This window comes from Bos mutus, chromosome 21 (genome assembly GCF_027580195.1).
Source record: "Bos mutus isolate GX-2022 chromosome 21, NWIPB_WYAK_1.1, whole genome shotgun sequence".
Lineage (NCBI taxonomy): Eukaryota > Metazoa > Chordata > Mammalia > Artiodactyla > Bovidae > Bos > Bos mutus.
This window is the reverse complement of record NC_091637.1, coordinates 58015894-58032358: the sequence shown is the minus strand read 5'-3', so window position 1 is coordinate 58032358 and position 16465 is coordinate 58015894. Positions and strand designations below refer to the sequence as shown.

General features: G+C 36.7%; 1 protein-coding gene across 5 annotated transcripts in view; it reads right to left on the bottom strand.

Annotated features, from left to right (window-relative positions):
- PPP4R4 (protein phosphatase 4 regulatory subunit 4) overlaps positions 1 to 16465 on the bottom strand; it is a 103924-nt gene that overhangs the window by 33570 nt on the left and 53889 nt on the right. For all 5 annotated transcript variants that reach the window (XM_070357889.1, XM_070357890.1, XM_070357891.1 and 2 more), the window contains 10 exons: positions 16277 to 16350; positions 14437 to 14543; positions 13190 to 13297; positions 12181 to 12302; positions 9429 to 9551; positions 8137 to 8306; positions 7174 to 7293; positions 4337 to 4414; positions 3408 to 3491; positions 2634 to 2816 (listed from right to left, as the gene is read on the bottom strand). In XM_070357889.1, the coding sequence (XP_070213990.1) occupies positions 2634 to 2816; positions 3408 to 3491; positions 4337 to 4414; positions 7174 to 7293; positions 8137 to 8306; positions 9429 to 9551; positions 12181 to 12302; positions 13190 to 13297; positions 14437 to 14543; positions 16277 to 16350 (1169 nt within the window). The remainder of the gene's footprint in view (positions 1 to 2633; positions 2817 to 3407; positions 3492 to 4336; positions 4415 to 7173; positions 7294 to 8136; positions 8307 to 9428; positions 9552 to 12180; positions 12303 to 13189; positions 13298 to 14436; positions 14544 to 16276; positions 16351 to 16465) is intronic.

Below are 16465 nucleotides of genomic sequence, written 5' to 3'. Positions count from 1 at the left end.
TAACTTAAACTTTTTAGCACAATGAAATGGAAAAGGCAAATATGGCAAAATGTTAATAACTGTTAAATCAAGGTGATGGGTACGTGAGAGTTCATTGTAGTATTTTCTCTGCCTTCATGTATCTTTAAATTTTTTTCATTATAGAAGTAGGAAAAAAAGTTACTTGATGTCATTCCTCTACTCCAAAACCTTCCAAAACCTTCCCCTGCATAAGAGAATATAATCTCCATTCTACATCATGGCTTTCGAGCACCTGTGTGCTGTGGGCCCAAAGACCCTTCCAGGCTCATCACTAACAACCGCCACACTGGCTTCCTTGCTGGCCCTCATAAAACCAAGCACACCCTGAATCACATCTTTGCATTTACCCTTCCCTTTGTCGGGATCACCTGTGCTTCAGACCTCCACATGGCCACTCCCTTACTTGGTCCAAGCCTCTTGATCAGAGAGGGCTTTTTCCTGACCCCTACATCCACAATACCCTCCATCACTTTCTTCCCCTCTACCCTGTGTTTTAGCTCTTCCTTGTACTTTTCATCCCTGGTGTCCAATGCACTGGGTTGGCCAAAATGTTCATTCGGGGTTTTTTTTTCCGTAACATCTTAAACAGAAACCTGAATGAACATTTTGCCAACCCAATATGTGTGTGTTGTCTGTCTCCAACAGAACTTAAAGTCCCATGAGAACAGATCCTTTATCTTTTCAGTCACTTAACAGTACACGGCACATTGTAAGTGCTCAATAAATTTTATTAAGTGAATGAATGAATGAATATTATGACCATTAGATATGGAACTAAAAATATAAACCTTTTTTTCCAGAAGACACTGAAATGAAATATAAATGTCTTTATTTGATCATGGAAAATGTGCTATAGTAAATCATATATCTTTTTTAAGTGTAGAATTACCTCCTTGCAAAAGAAAACAAAGCAAACCCCTCAAACTTGAAAGTATGTTGTTCACACTATGGTATAAATTATTTCTCTTTCCTGATATGAGAGGAAATATGGAATAATTTTGTATACTTATTATCCAACCAGTCCATTCTGAAGGAGATCAGCCCTGGGATTTCTTTGGAAGGAATGATGCTAAAGCTGAAACTCCAGGACTTTGGCCACCTCATGCGAAGAGCTGACTCATTGGAAAAGACTCTGATGCTGGGAGGGATTGGGGGCAGGAGGAGAAGGGGACGACAGAGGATGAGATAGCTGGATGGCATCACTGACTTGATGGACGTGAGTCTCAGTGAACTCCAGGAGTTGGTGATGGACAGGGAGGCCTGGCCTGCTGCGATTCATGGGGTCACAGAGAGTCGGACACTACTGAGCAACTGATCTGATCTGATCTGATCTGATTAGCTTTATAAACACAAAGATGACTACTTAGTAATCAGGTTGAGACAAACAGTTAAGATCAAGCTTCATAGGACTTATCACCTCCTGTTAATACATTTTATTTTACTATTTATCACTTCCCATACCATCACCTCTTTAGAACTCAAGGTCCATTAGAGCAGGAATCTGTCTTGTTCACACCCAGATCCCCAGCTCTCAGAACAGTGCGTGAAACACAGCAAACAGAAGCTGATTGCAGAATAAAGTCATCAATAAATTCTGCTTGACTTTGTGAAATTTTCTATGTGTTGCATTCATGCATTATCCTCTGATAAGAAGTTATTTTTGCCAGTATCACTTTTTAAGATGACTACACCTATAAAACAACCTTCAACCCCTAGGCTTTGCTTTGATACACAAAACAAACTTCAAGCAGAGGTGCTAGCATAAGATATACACCTACCATTTTTTAGTTAAGTTATAAAATGACATCAGTAATGTCATTTTTTCCCTCTTTTTAACCACTGAAGCTAAAACTGATTTTGGGTTTTTGAGATGGCTACTAGATTTCATTATCTCCCCCCCCCTTTTTTTTTTGAGAACAATGAGAATTCAAAGTACTCTTTAAAAAATAGTTTCTAACACATACACATTATGTGGAACTTTTGTATACTTGAAAAAAAAAAAAGGTAGTAGGATGCCATAGTCAACATATAATCAAACTGCAGGTTAAATGATCCTCTGGGAATTTTAAGGAAAAAAAGGCAGACAATTTACTCTATGGGGAAATTTGAGTACAAGCCTTTCTTTCCCCCTGCTTTTGACTCTAATTTTTAGGCTATCCACAGGAGGGCATCCATGTTTTTTCTATAAATTTTATCTGTTACAAGGTAAAAAAAAAAAGAAACCAAAAAAAGAAAAAGAAAGCAAACTAATATTAAAGGCGTTTAAGGAATACTCTTAGGTAAGGTGAGAGAGCACAGCTGAGGCAATGACACATGGAGGGTGCACATCAGAGCAGAAGTCGCTGTGCAGTTGAGACTCCTACCAGCCTCTCCCTGGAGCACTGTATCAAGCTTGAAGTGAGTGTGTTGACACTCTCCCCCATGCATCCCTCTCTTCAGCTGGGTAGCTGATCAAAAGGAGGACCCAGTGAGGAAGCAAAGGTAACAGCACCTCTCTAGGCAGAAGGGCGTGAACGGAGCTTGCCGTTCTATTTCAAGAATGTGGAGAATTTGGTTAATTCCAAAATGTGCTCCAGTTCAAGAAAAAATCAGATAAGAGGCATTGGGCTCACATTTGTCATCATGATTGTGAACATTCTTTGTAAGAAACGATAATAGATCTGATCACTTGATATGACTTGTGGCAGACAGGCGTATTTCTGGAGCAGCTTCTCATGAGTTCTCCACTTTAAGGACGCTGCAGCTCGCTGCTCAGCAGCTGTGAGAGCTGGAACCAAGTCAGGCAGAGATGATAACTGAAGAAGAAAACACATCAAGAGAATCAAAGATAATTAAATACATCAGCTGCAGCACTCAGCCAAATTATTCAGACTTACAATACACTGGGGAAGGGAAAACTCTTAATCATTTCCGAACTTAGGAGGCATTGCAGTTGTCACAGGGAGGTAACTATTCAGTAAAATCAAATACTTCTAAAAAATCTATAAGTAAAATTTATGATTCCTGGCAACAAAATTTTGAAAGAGACAGATTCATAGCTCTTCCAGTTAAAGTAAAATGTATTCTATTTCACCATCAGCAAACTTTGATATTCTAAATTCCTACCCTTTGTCTTCACTAGTTGCTATTCTTGCAATAACAATTAATGCTAATAAAAACTGAAAATATGAAAGTAAACCCCAAGGACAGTAAATAAAGATTGTGGTAAGAAAGGTAGAGGCAATTCGAGCTGTCATAACTCCAAAAGATTTTTACTGAGCCCTTCTAGGTGGCCAGCACTGTGTTAAGTGTTTTTCATACATTCTTTCATTGATTCCTCTCAACAACTCTGCAGAGTAAGGTCATCCATACAAGATCCAGAAGCTCTTTTGATCCATCGGATTCACCTTATTTTCTTGAACACTGCTCTCCCCACCAGTAGACATCAGTTCCAGAATCTCTGGAAGATGATCTATGAGAGCATCTAGTACCTGTTAACAGAGATACTGATTACCCTTCTTGTAATGGCTGTGTTTTTCTAATCTTAGATCAATTAACTTGCCAATTTCTACACAGAAATAGTGGGTAGTTACCAAAGAGCATTTTGGGGGTTTCTAGTTCTCCTGCTCTATCACCTTTCTGCTGCAAAGTCTTAGAAACATAATCAACTACCTTGGTCAAACTACTTTTGAAAAGAGTTTAGTATGTCTGCCTCTTGATATTATTCAAATAGTTTCGATGCAAGACAGCCTAACAACATCCTTAAAACTGCCTCCCAACTTTTGAAAAACAGTTTAGGGGGTCGGATGACACCCTCAGAGATGTCTCACGTTGAGGAGCTGAGCTTTGGCAAGCCAGCAGTTGTTTGAGTGAATAGGATACACTAGATAAAGCATCAAAATTAAGTGTTCCAGAGGCTCCACAATGCGAAGGGAAATAAAAAGATATAAAATGTGATTGATATAATATATGACCACAATTGTGTAAAACTTAAAAAACCTTTATATAGACAAAAACAAAAATGAAAACATATAAGAAAATATTAAATAGAAATAGTGATTAGAACTAAAAGTACTCTTTTGTCTGTCTACTTTTTGGCATTTCCAAAGTTTCCATAATATAACAAATACATATATTTTTTTTAAAACTTAATATTTTTAATAAAAGACCTTCCCAATCTCTAGTCTATGACACAGTCATTCATCACTTACAAGCTTCCAGGACTAGTCAGCTATTAGAATTCATGAATTCTCAAGAAGCAGGAAAATAAAAAAGGCATTGATATACTCAAACCTGATATAAAAGAAGTAAAAAACAAACAGTAAGAAGATATTACCTCCAATGATTCATCTTGCAACAATGTTATTAGTTCTTTATGTATTAAATATACTCCAGAATTCAGAAGTTTAGACACCTAAAATATAGCAATAAAGTCTCTCAGATTTGAGATTACTAGACATATAAAGGTTATAACAACAATTAAAAAAAAATAATCCCTGCAGATTTACTTCCAAAAGGAGACTTGGTTACAACATAAATATAAAATTAGATTTCTAGAAAAAATTACTTGCACACCTAATAAGCTTTTCAGTCTGCATCCTGACATGCTGGAGTGTATGAGGGTAGGGAAGTGCACAGGTGGGGGTGGGAGGTGTAGAATGGATTTATCCATCTTAAGTTTCCTATCACAAGCAGTAATGAGCCCATGAGTGCCTATAGTTCATATTTTAGTCTTAGAGCAGCCAACAGGGTCTTTCAAGAGAGCGAAGCCAGGGGAGCACTCATCCTGGTTTAGAGCTCCCAGAGGGCACAAGTTCTGCTGAAGGTCAGCAGTCACACAGGGACAGAGCAAACTCCTAAGCTAGCAAAACTTCAAAGACTTTTCCAATCAAAGACTTCAATCAGTAAGAGAGGAGTTGGGAGTTGTTGTTCAGTCGCTAAGTTGTGTCCACCTCTGCAACAGGCCAGGTTCCCCTGTCCTTCACTGTCTCCAGGAGTTTACTCAAACTCATGTCATCCAACCATCTCATCCTTTGTCACCCCCTTCTTCTGCCCTCAATCTTTCCCTGATGCTGGGAAAGCATAATCTTAAGTCTAAACTAATCCAGCTCCTTAACAAACCACTTTTTTCCCCCTCCAGACAAGCAATGGTGAAAATCTACAATGGTAGATTCACCAGGTTCCACTTTACCTTTAAGTATTTTTTAACATACTAGGTTTGAGTAAGCTTTAATTGAAAAGGGAGCTCCTGATAAAGAAGGTATTTCAAAAATCTTTGCTCTACAAGGTTGTTTTTGATTTGAAAGTATTTTGAAAATACTATTTTTCTCAAAAACCAGAATAAACCTGGACCATACTAATTATCAGAATCCAATAATAACACTGTCAGGAAAATTTAAATCCACCAGTAGATTTTCATTATTTAAAAGGACAAACCTACACTAAGCATTCATTTATGGAGTCAAGTATCATCTTAACCCACCACCATGGTATGATTGGGTGAATACAGAAACTAGCCCCCCAGAAAATAGCCAACCCAATGATTTCCAAACTCACTTCTATCAGTGAAATATTCTTGTATATATATTTCAACACGCCTATTTCTATGGTGCTAATACATTATGTCCACTATAAAACATAAATAAAAATAAAATAGTAAAGGCATGAGATAAAAATAAACTTAAGTAGAAACTCTCATATTGTATAAATACTGCTTTCTCAGACTCTAATCTCATGCAACCATCTCATGAACCGATCTAGACAAACACAAGTATGCAGGACAGCAACCAGGCATAAATGCCTTAATACACTTAAGAAATAAGTAGTTCACTCAGCCAGCTAGTGCCCTCTGCCATTTTTCCTCCTCCAAAAGCATATTCCTATATGTGTATTTACAAAGATGACTTAATTGTTCAACAATGAATTATTTTAATTAATTATACCATTTAAAGGGAATCTTTTTTGGACTTTGCACACAGAACATTCATTTAATTCACACCAGAAAAAAACCAGCAATGACTATCATTCAACAGTCAAGAGTCTAAACCAACATTTCTAATGCTGCTATGGATATCCTATATAGTTTTAGCTAATCTAACAATGCTTTGAACACAGTTCAAGGAAGGAGATACAATATTCTCACTGAGAATAAGAATATTACTATAAAGGAAATAAATATTTTATTAAGCCACTAAGATTTTTAAAATTTCTTTTTAAAAATTTTATCTTTTGGCTGCACCCCAAGGCATGTGAGATCTTAGTTCCCCAACTGGGAAATGAACCCATGCCCCCTGCATCGGCAGCATGGAGTCTTAACCACTGGATCATTAAGGAAGTCCCAAGCTACTCAGATATTTTTATATGACAGTCCTGAAGTCGACAAATTATACATGTTATACATGTTTATGGCAATGATGGCACACATGTACTTCCTACAATCACTCAAGAAACATGCCCTAAATTTCAGCCTCAAGGGTTAATAAGTTAATTACATTTATCATAAAATTTAAATTCACTTTTGTGGGACTTCCCTGGTGATCCAGGGGTTAAGACTCTACTTCCACTACAGGGGGCATGAGTTCATTCCCTGGTTGGGAAACTAAGTTTCCCACATGTCCCTCAGCAAGGTAAAAAAAAAAAAAAAAAAATTCACTTTTGCTCTGACACTATGAAGAGTTGTCATAACAGCTAAATATATAAGCTGTGCTCACAAAATATGAACCATGTATGGTAAAAGCCATAAATTTAAATAAATACTCTCTCAATTTTCCATTTGTTCTCAAGTTCTTGATTTTAGGTACAATGCTAAATATAAACATTATAAAGCATTACAAAACTGATTTTACTTCCAGATCTACAACAGCCATATTCATACCACAATGTCTGGCTTAAAGAGATAGTATAATTTAAGACAAGATATACTGAACGAATGGATTAATACATGATAAATGAATGTAACATGTAACATCTATTTGTAAATGAATTCTGTAAACACTCTAAACAGAATTATGAGAATTTTTCCAAATTTAGGATTAGAATATGAAAGAGATATGGAGCCAATATCTTTTAATAAATCTGAAAACAAAAGTGTACAAACAACACATCAGAAAATCATCTAGTACACATAAGTAAAAAACAACAAATGTAAAGTGGTTATCACTTTTCCAGACTTACTTCATAAAAGCAAATAGCAATAGTATATCTGACTGGTACTTCAGGGTCATGACAAAGGCAGAAGAATGTAGAATAGAGTTCCATGTGGAAGTTTTTGGGATCAACAAAAACAATCATGGCCTGGAGGTGGAAGATGAATTTCGAAGAGAAAAACATGCATCAATAACAATATCATAGTCATTTCACTTAAATTGAAATCATGTTCTCTGAATCATAATTTAGTTAGAAATCATATTTGGAAGATCCAAATACATGCAGATAAATCTAACATATATGCTGCTACTGCTGCTGCTAAGTCGCTTCAGTCGTGTCCGACTCTGTGCGACCCCATAGACGGCAGCCCACCAGGCTCCCCCGTCCCTGGGATTCTCCAGGCAAGAACACTGGAGTGGGTTGCCATTTCCTTCTCCAATGCATGAAAGCGAAAAATGAAAGTGAAGTCGCTTAGTCGTGTCCAACTCCTAGCGACCCCAGGGACTGCAGCCTACCAGGCTCCTCCGTCCATGGGATTTTCCAGGCAAGAGTACTAGAGTGGGGTGCCACTGCCTTCTCCCACAATAAACCATAATTGTGTAAAATAACCTAATTTGTACACTTTTCCTAAGTAAAGTATACATTAACCTCTCCTTATCTCACTTTTTTCCTCCTAAGCAACCTGACCAACACCCCAAATACAGGTGTCAGATTGCTAAAAAGTCTGGAGGAAAGCTATGAAAAAATCAGGAGGCATGCAGGTTTGTGGAAGAAACCAGCCAACCAGTTCAGAGAAATACTTTCACTGGCAGCTTTATGGTCCAAAATGTAGAGTGACATATATACATAGAGACAAATATAAATTGCACCAATATATACCAGACATAATGCTAACTAATAAGTATCAAATATGGCAATAATTTTCAATGTCATCTATTCACATATTTTATAATTAAAATGTGCAGCCACTACAAATGTATAATGTATTACCGGAAAGTTATAAGCACAGTTCTTCCGTACTGAAATATATTTCTTCTCCTGCTCTAAGATTTGGGGTGGTATCTGGTTTTCATTGTGTCCATTTTCCTGTTGCAAACCCAATGTACAAAGTTTCTTATAAAACTCCAAAAATCTCAAGTGTTGATCTGGAGTAAAAATTCCTAAAACACATGTAAAACCTTTGATCAACATTTTATTTGAAAACAAAAATTGAAGAGAGAAAAGCAAAGTGCAGTAAAAACATAATTAGAATCAGATATTTAAACAAATGGTTGGAAATCATAAGTAAAAGTAATAATGAGAAAAGAGTAACTACTGTGAAGAAATCTAATGGGTTTTTACCCTTTGTTAATTTTAATAATATTTTCATTTTAATTTTGATAGTATAAACTGTGTGATGCAGGAATTATACCTGCATTAATTTCTGCAGCATGTACCACAGTATATACCACTAATGAATAATTACAACAGTAATATAGCAGCCATTATTACTATTTATTTCCGGTAAATATTTTAAAGTTGCCTACAGAAAAGACATGCACATATGTCTGCAGAGAAGGAGCTTAAAAATGGGATCTGAGGGAATTCTCTGGTGGTCAAGTGGTTACGACTTGGCACTTTCACTGCCAGGGACCTGAGTCTGATCCTTGGTTGGGGAACTAAGATCCCAGGAGCTGTGTGGCATAGCAAAAAAAAAAGAGCCCGAAATATGAAAGACAGCAAAATAAACCTAAAATACTTTTGATCAATGACTGGTTCCATATTCATATACTATCTTAGAGAGCTAGTAACTCAACAAATATTGCAATACTTTTTTCAACAGTCTATTGAAAGCCACATAAAAATATTTTTTGCTATGCTAGATTGTTACAATTAATGCTTATATTATTTTAATAAGAGAGAACTGAGTAATACAGTTAAAATGCCAAGAGTTACAGGTATTATTCTACATTCTAATTTGAACTGCTTATGTGATATATTAATCATTCAAAAAAATTAATAAGGGTATACTTACTATGTACCAATAGTTAATATACCTAAACTTCTATGATCAAATGTCAACTAATATAAAAGATAAGATATTCAGAAACGTAAAGGGCTATGCCTACTTCACTCCTCCACTGTTCTTTCACACAGGTTCTATCAGTGAAAACGTCATTGGATGTTACACACTTATAGGGCAGGCTTTACAACTGAAGAGCTGTGGTTTAGGGGCTAACATATAAGGTAACAGAAAAAGGAAAAATTCTTTGCAATCTTGACATTCTTAGCACATATCATACCATATAATCCATGGCATAGTTTTCCTAAATGGAAAGATAAAGAAATAAGAATTGATTCATCTGCTTTGAAAGATTTTTCACAAAATGATTTCACTACGGGAAGTATAGTTTGACTTCTGTCATCTGAAAAACAAGAATAAAACAGAGTTTAGATCCAGTTGCCCACACTGCAAATGTGCAAATTACTGTATACACACAAAGTTCAGAAAGAAAAATTACTATGTTAGTCTCAGAGTAACAGAAAATATCTGACAGCAATGATGATGGAGGTATGATATAAAGAGGAAGTGAGAAGTGAGTGGAAATCATCAAGAACTTTAGTCAAGCTAAAGAGTTTGTGGGCTCCCCTTGTGGTTCAGTGGTAAAGAACCCTCCTGCCAATGCAGGAGTTGCGGGTTTGATCCCCGGGTGGGAAAGATCCCCTGGAGAAGGTAATGGCAGCCCACTCCAGTATCCTTGCTTAGTGTTAGCATTCTTATAGCCATGTAGACTATACCATGCTGCATTTTATCATTTTATTTTTGATGTATTTTAAAAGTTAGTTCATACTACATTCTGTATAATGAATGTCTTCACTTTTACTTCTTACGTGACTCTTTTTAAGAAACTTTTTTGAGTTTTTGCTTCTTTGATTCTTTGACTGTTTGCTTACTCATAAGTTTCTGATATTAACAATATTTCAGTTTTGATTTCAAATACTCCCTGAATTTCCCACAGTTCTCTTAAACTTTCAGAAAAGAATTACTACTTTATTAGGGTCAAACCAGTCAATCCTAAAGGAAATCAACCCTGAATATTCATTGGAAGGGCTGATGCTGAAGCTCCAATACTTTGGCCATCTTATGCAAACAGCTGACTCAATGGAAAAGACCCTGATGCTGGGAAAGATCAAAGGCAAGAGAAGAAGGTGGCACCAAAAGATGAGATGGTTAGATAGCATCGCCAACTCAAAGAATGAATTTGAACAAACTTCGGGAGATAGTGAAGGACAGAGGAGACTGGTATGCTGCCGTCCATGGCATCGCAAAGAGTTAGACATGACTTAGCGACTGAACAAACAACAAAATTAAGAGTGTGACAACACTAAGTAAAATTTTGTAACAGGATTATTGGTATTATTATTACCGCTATTATTATCATCACATTTTAGCACCATATCTATTGTTTTTACTAATAACATTCATCCAACATTTACTGAAATTTCTTAGAGAACAAACATTAACAGAAATAGAAAAGTGAATGATAAACGGTTTCTGAACTTATGAAATTCAGACCAGCAAAGAAATCAAGCCCCCAAAATATCATAAGACAATGTGATCATTATTTAAATAGTATAAGGCTGCTGCTAAGTCACTTCAGTCGTGTCTGACTCTGTGTGACCCCAGAGACAGCAACCCACCAGGCTCCCCCGTCCCTGGGATTCTCCAGGCAAGAACACTGGAGTGGGCTGCCATTTTGTCTGCAACTATTTTTGCAAATATTCTAGGTTTTGTAGTTTATCTGTCACAAGTACTCAACTCTGTCACTCTGGCACAAAATAGCTAGAGACAACATAGAAACAGATGAGCGTGGCTGCACTCCAATAAGCTCTATTTACAAAATGGGCAGGAGTGGGATTTGACCCACAGGCCATAGTTTGCCAACCCCTGGCATAAAGGGATTTAGAAGTCGTCAGCAAGGACACTGGATCTGAACTGGGCACTGAAGGAGAAGCAACTGGCTAGGAGGAAAATAGAAGGAAGAGTGAAAAAAGAGAACATGGAAAGCCTCGAGGTGCAAAGAATTTGATGTGCCAAGAAAATGGTGAGTGGGGTTAGAGCACCAGAGCCAAGAGAAGCAGGGAAGAACGGCAGGAAATACAGCCAGGAACACATGTTAAGACAGATCTGTGACAGCCGAGTGTGCGGCAGGAAAGGTCCCAGATCAGAGGTGATCTCTGGCTCTAGCTTGGATGCCTAGGGGCTCCCCATTATTAGGACATGGACAGTCGTTCATTCGCTTCTCAGGTACTGCTGTTTTTAGTCCTCTGGTGCACCACATGGCTTAAATTATTATTCTGTAACATCCACACAACATAGTTGTCCACATTGCAATAATTTTTAACAGATTCTCCTAACTCAGTTAAAACACTGTTAATCCTACAATTACACAATAGTGTTTTGCACCTGAGTACTGAACATCTGTCCTTTCAAATTACACCCTACCAAAATAGTCAATTGGAAGGATAAAACTAATGTCCAACATTCATTAAGAATCTAGTCACACACAAGAGCAACTAATCATCTCGCTGACTTGATCTGTGTAACACAAAGAAACACCTCCTTACCGATTCCCACCCAAATACCCCGCCCAGACTTCTCTTCTTGCGACCAGGAGATTTCTAGCATTAAAATATAAAATAGAGGAAACTAATATTGATATTGCTTCAGTCAAGATCTGTCTTACGATCAGTTAGTTGAGCAAGTTAAAAGCTAACCCACCAACACAAATTCTTATTAGCTCTCCACACTAGTCAGTTACATGCTGATGAGAGGAGAGAGAGAGGTAGGGAATATACACCACCACCAGGTGCCAGGAGGGGAAAAGTGGCAGCAGAGAAAGCACTCAAAGAGGAAGGACCACAGCAAGAGAGGGGAAGGGACGCCTCACTCTCATCAGGAAGACTTACTATACTGCAGCCAGCTTCCTCCTCTACTAGTGACACGGAACAGGAAAACACAATGCTTTCAGAAGCAAAGCTATGGAGACTCACCTGTATCAAATATGTTGAGCAGATTAACCAAAGTTTCAAAGGCTGCCAGCCGCACACTGCTGCCTTCATCCCTAGAAAGTTCTATTAATTCAGGGAGCACCACACTTTTGGTAAGTTCTGTCCTGCACAATAAGCAACAGAAGAAAACAAATCAAATCAATAAATTTTTGGTAAGAACTTGATTAAGGATCAGTTGCTGAGCTGCATGCTGCATAAAATAGGAAAAATCATGAGGATAGGGCTCCTGCTCTCTGGAAGCTTGCAGTCTGGCTAGAAAAGAATGACAGTTTAAATATAAGAAATATCCATGGTAATTGCATCATTACTTTTACAGCTTACAGTAGCTGCTCAATATATACTCACTAAGTGAATGTATTTCCATGACAACTAACATGGTTGAACAATGAGGCTGAATACATGTGTATTAACCACTTGTATTTCTTCTTTATGAAGCATAATATTCATTTTCTTTGCTCATTTGCTGTTTCATAAAAGTTCAATGGAAATAAGGCATCATTGTGGACCTACATGTATGATGCAAACATTTTCCCTCTTCATTAGTTCCTCTCAGCATACTGGATTATAGGTGAGGAATTTTTTCAGGAAGGAGATGCAAGGCGTGTACTGCCCAAACTAGTAGATTTATGAGACTATCATTCTCTTGTCTCACAGCCAGAAGTATACGGAATAGAAGTCGAAGGACAGCCCGATCCTATTACCTTTGTAGGAGTCCATATTTACCAGTTTAAATGCTGGTAATTACAATCTAACCCTGTCATGATGTCAAAAGGGGGTAAAATATAGGAACAAAAAGGTGAATGAAATAAGCAAGCTTCACTTTTATCTCTTAATACAAACACATCAGAAGGTACTTACTATGATCACTTTTAAAGATCATAAAAAGTTTAGTTCTTCAAACAAATGCCTGTTTTCATGGAATACAGAACAGGATACACATGTCTGACAATCCAGAAACAAAAATGTGACAAGAAATTGAAAGCATACTTACCCAATGCCCTGAGCTATATTTTCTAATTGCCGACACATGCAAGATCGAACTTCATATTCTACATCTTGACAGAGTGATTTTACCAAGGGAAGTATTTCTCTTTTAATGCTGAGAGAGAAAAGAAAGAATCATGCAAATAAGTATTTTAGAGTAATTAATATTTTCAAGAAATTATCCTTAAAATCTTAGCTTATTAACAACATACTTTATTTTTTTTTAAAGGGAAACAAAAATTAATTATTTGAGCTGTCCAGAGTTTAAATTCCACATGCAGTAGATTATACCACTTTAATATAGAGCTTTATAGTTTACAAACCAGTCAATCCTAAAGGAAATCAACTCTGAATATTCACTGGAAGGACTGATACTAAAGCTGAAGCTTCAGTACTTTGGCCACCTGATGCAAAGAGCAAAAGACCTTGATGCTAGGAAAGACTGAGAACAAGAGGAAAAGAGGGCAACAGAGGATGAGACGGTTGGATGGCATCATTGACTCAATGGATATGAGTTTGAGCAAACTCCAGAAACTGAAGGACAGGGAAGCCTGGCATGCTACAGTGCACGGGCTCGCAGAGTCAGACATGACTGAGTGACTGAACAATACCAGTTTACAATGTATATTTATATGTGTGATTACATTTGCATGTTAACAGCTACTTTAATGATGACAGAATCTTTTAAAAATAAGGGTTAATTTGGAATTGGCAGCTAAAACAAAAAGGCTATGGCCAAGTGGACTATCTGATTATAGCAGCTATCAACCAAAATATTCTTCAATTTTAAAGCTCACTCTTGCGTCATAATTACATAACATTCCATTCCTTCCACTTGGTATTTATCATCTATGCAGAAAGTAGCGAATAAATTATAAACAATCTCCATTAAACCTCAAAGTAAGATAAATTATTCAACATAATAATTCATAGCAATAATGGAAAAGAGCAGAAATCTATTTTTACATCATATTTATCAATTTTTAAAGATTAAAGATATCATGCTATCCTCAAAACTACACTAGGTACATGATGGAAATGACTAATACGGGAAATAAGAAAAAAGTTACCCTTACTGATTTTGAAAAGCCAAATCAAGAAGAAATGCATCTGAACAGTAGATTTCAGAGATTTCTATATTCTATAAATTTGAATCAGTTAAAGTGTATACAGTATGGAGTAGTACAAATATAATTATTAAACATATAGTCATTAAACATTTTAGTAGACAAAAAATTATGTACAAATACTCACGCAAGGGCATCAAATTTGTTGGTCAATTTTCCTAAAATTTTACAACTAACTAAACGAGACTGGACTGTTTGGGAAAGTTGTGCCTTGGAAACGAGTGGATTCAAAATCTAAAGAGAAAAGATTTAGAGAACAAATTTACAAAACTTTATATATTCCTGACATTAATGTCAGCTATTTTCTTCAAAGAACATTTTAATATCCTAAATATTTTTTACAGAACCTCAGTTACATTTTGAGGTCCATGGCTGTTTATCACCTGGATCACTACACTTTCTGGATTATTAAGAATGATGATAAATCATGCAATCAAAAATAATCAGGCACACAAAAAATTTAATTAAGGCTTATGGTGAATTCTCTAATGATCTGTATGTACATACAGGGGTGAAACATTCATTTTTCAAAAGAAAAAAGCAGTTAATTATTAGATACTGTGAAATTTGTTTTTGTTCCATATAGATTAATTTTTATATTTGTCCTCATGGGAAATAGATGGGGAAACAGTGGAAACAGTGTCAGACTTCATTTTTTTGGGCTCCAAAATCACTGCAGATGGTGACTGCAGCCGTGAAATTAAAAGACGCTTACTCCTTGGAAGGAAAGTTATGACCAACCTATATAGCATATTCAAAAGCAGAGACATTACTTTGCCAAAAAGGTCCGTCTAGTCAAGGCTATGGTTTTTCCTATGGTCATGTATGGATGCAAGAGTTGGACTGTGAAGAAGGCTGAGTGCCGAAGAATTGATGCTTTTGAACTGTGGTGTTGCAGAAGACTCTTGAGAGCCCCTTGGACTGCAAGGAGATCCAACCAGTCCATTCTGAAGGAGATCAGCCCTGGGATTTCTTTGGAAGGAATGATGCTAAAGCTGAAACTCCAGTACTTTGGCCACCTCATGCGAAGAGTTGACTCATTGGAAAAGACTCTGATGCTGGGAGGGATTGGGGGCAGGAGGAGAAGGGGACGACAGAGGATGAGATGGTTGGATGACATCACCGACTCGATGGACATGAGTCTGAGTGAACTCCAGGAGTTGGTGATGGACAGGGAGGCCTGGCGTGCTGCGATTCATGGGGTTGCCAAAAGTCGGACATGACTGAGAGACTGAACTGAACTGAACTGAACTGAAACAAAACATTGTAACTTCAGGGACTTCCCTGGTGTCCCAGTGGTTAAGACTCTGTGCTTCTAATGCAGGGGGCCAGAGTCAGGGAATTAGATCCCACATGCCACAACCAAAACCCAGCAAAGCCAAATAAATATATAAACTTAAATGCTATTGCTGATGAAAGTCCAGGCAAACATGCATTTTCTCATATTACTAGTCGAAAGTATTAAGAATATTAATGCCTTCTAACCTAATAATTCCATTTTTGGGGAAGTTACAGTTAAGGAAATTGTCTGAAAAACAGGAAAAGCTCTACGGAAATGTTCACTATTGCCTTACTTGGATAATAAAACACTGAAAACAGGCTTAAGTATTTCATAAGTAAGTAAAATATTTGTAGCTACTACCAAATGAGTGATATGAGAAAATAATAAAGAAAATAATGCTACATGAAAAACATATATAAATTCAATATGATCACTAACATGTCAAACAGCACCATATACAGGGAAAAAATTCTGAAATGAAAATACATCGGAATGCTAAAAGAAGCAAAGTACAGAATCATGATTTTTCTTCCTTCTATATTCTCTACTACTCAAGTTTTCTATAATGAATATGCGCTGCTTTCAGAGCAGGAAATAACTCTATTCTTTTTGAAATACCATTTTTATCAAGAAACAAAAACCTTAGAGTAACTTAAATATTAAAATTTATATATAGAAGTTTTACCTCATGCCTTAGGGTATCTTTGGGCAATACTTCTATCACAGACAGAAGAGTCTCCAGCCATGCGTTGCTGACACCTGAATGACAAAGACAAAACATAAGTTAACTATCTCACAAATTCAGTTTCAACTTAGCCATTAATATTTACAACAAACTTTAATTATAAAATAGCAATAATTAAATTATCTTTAT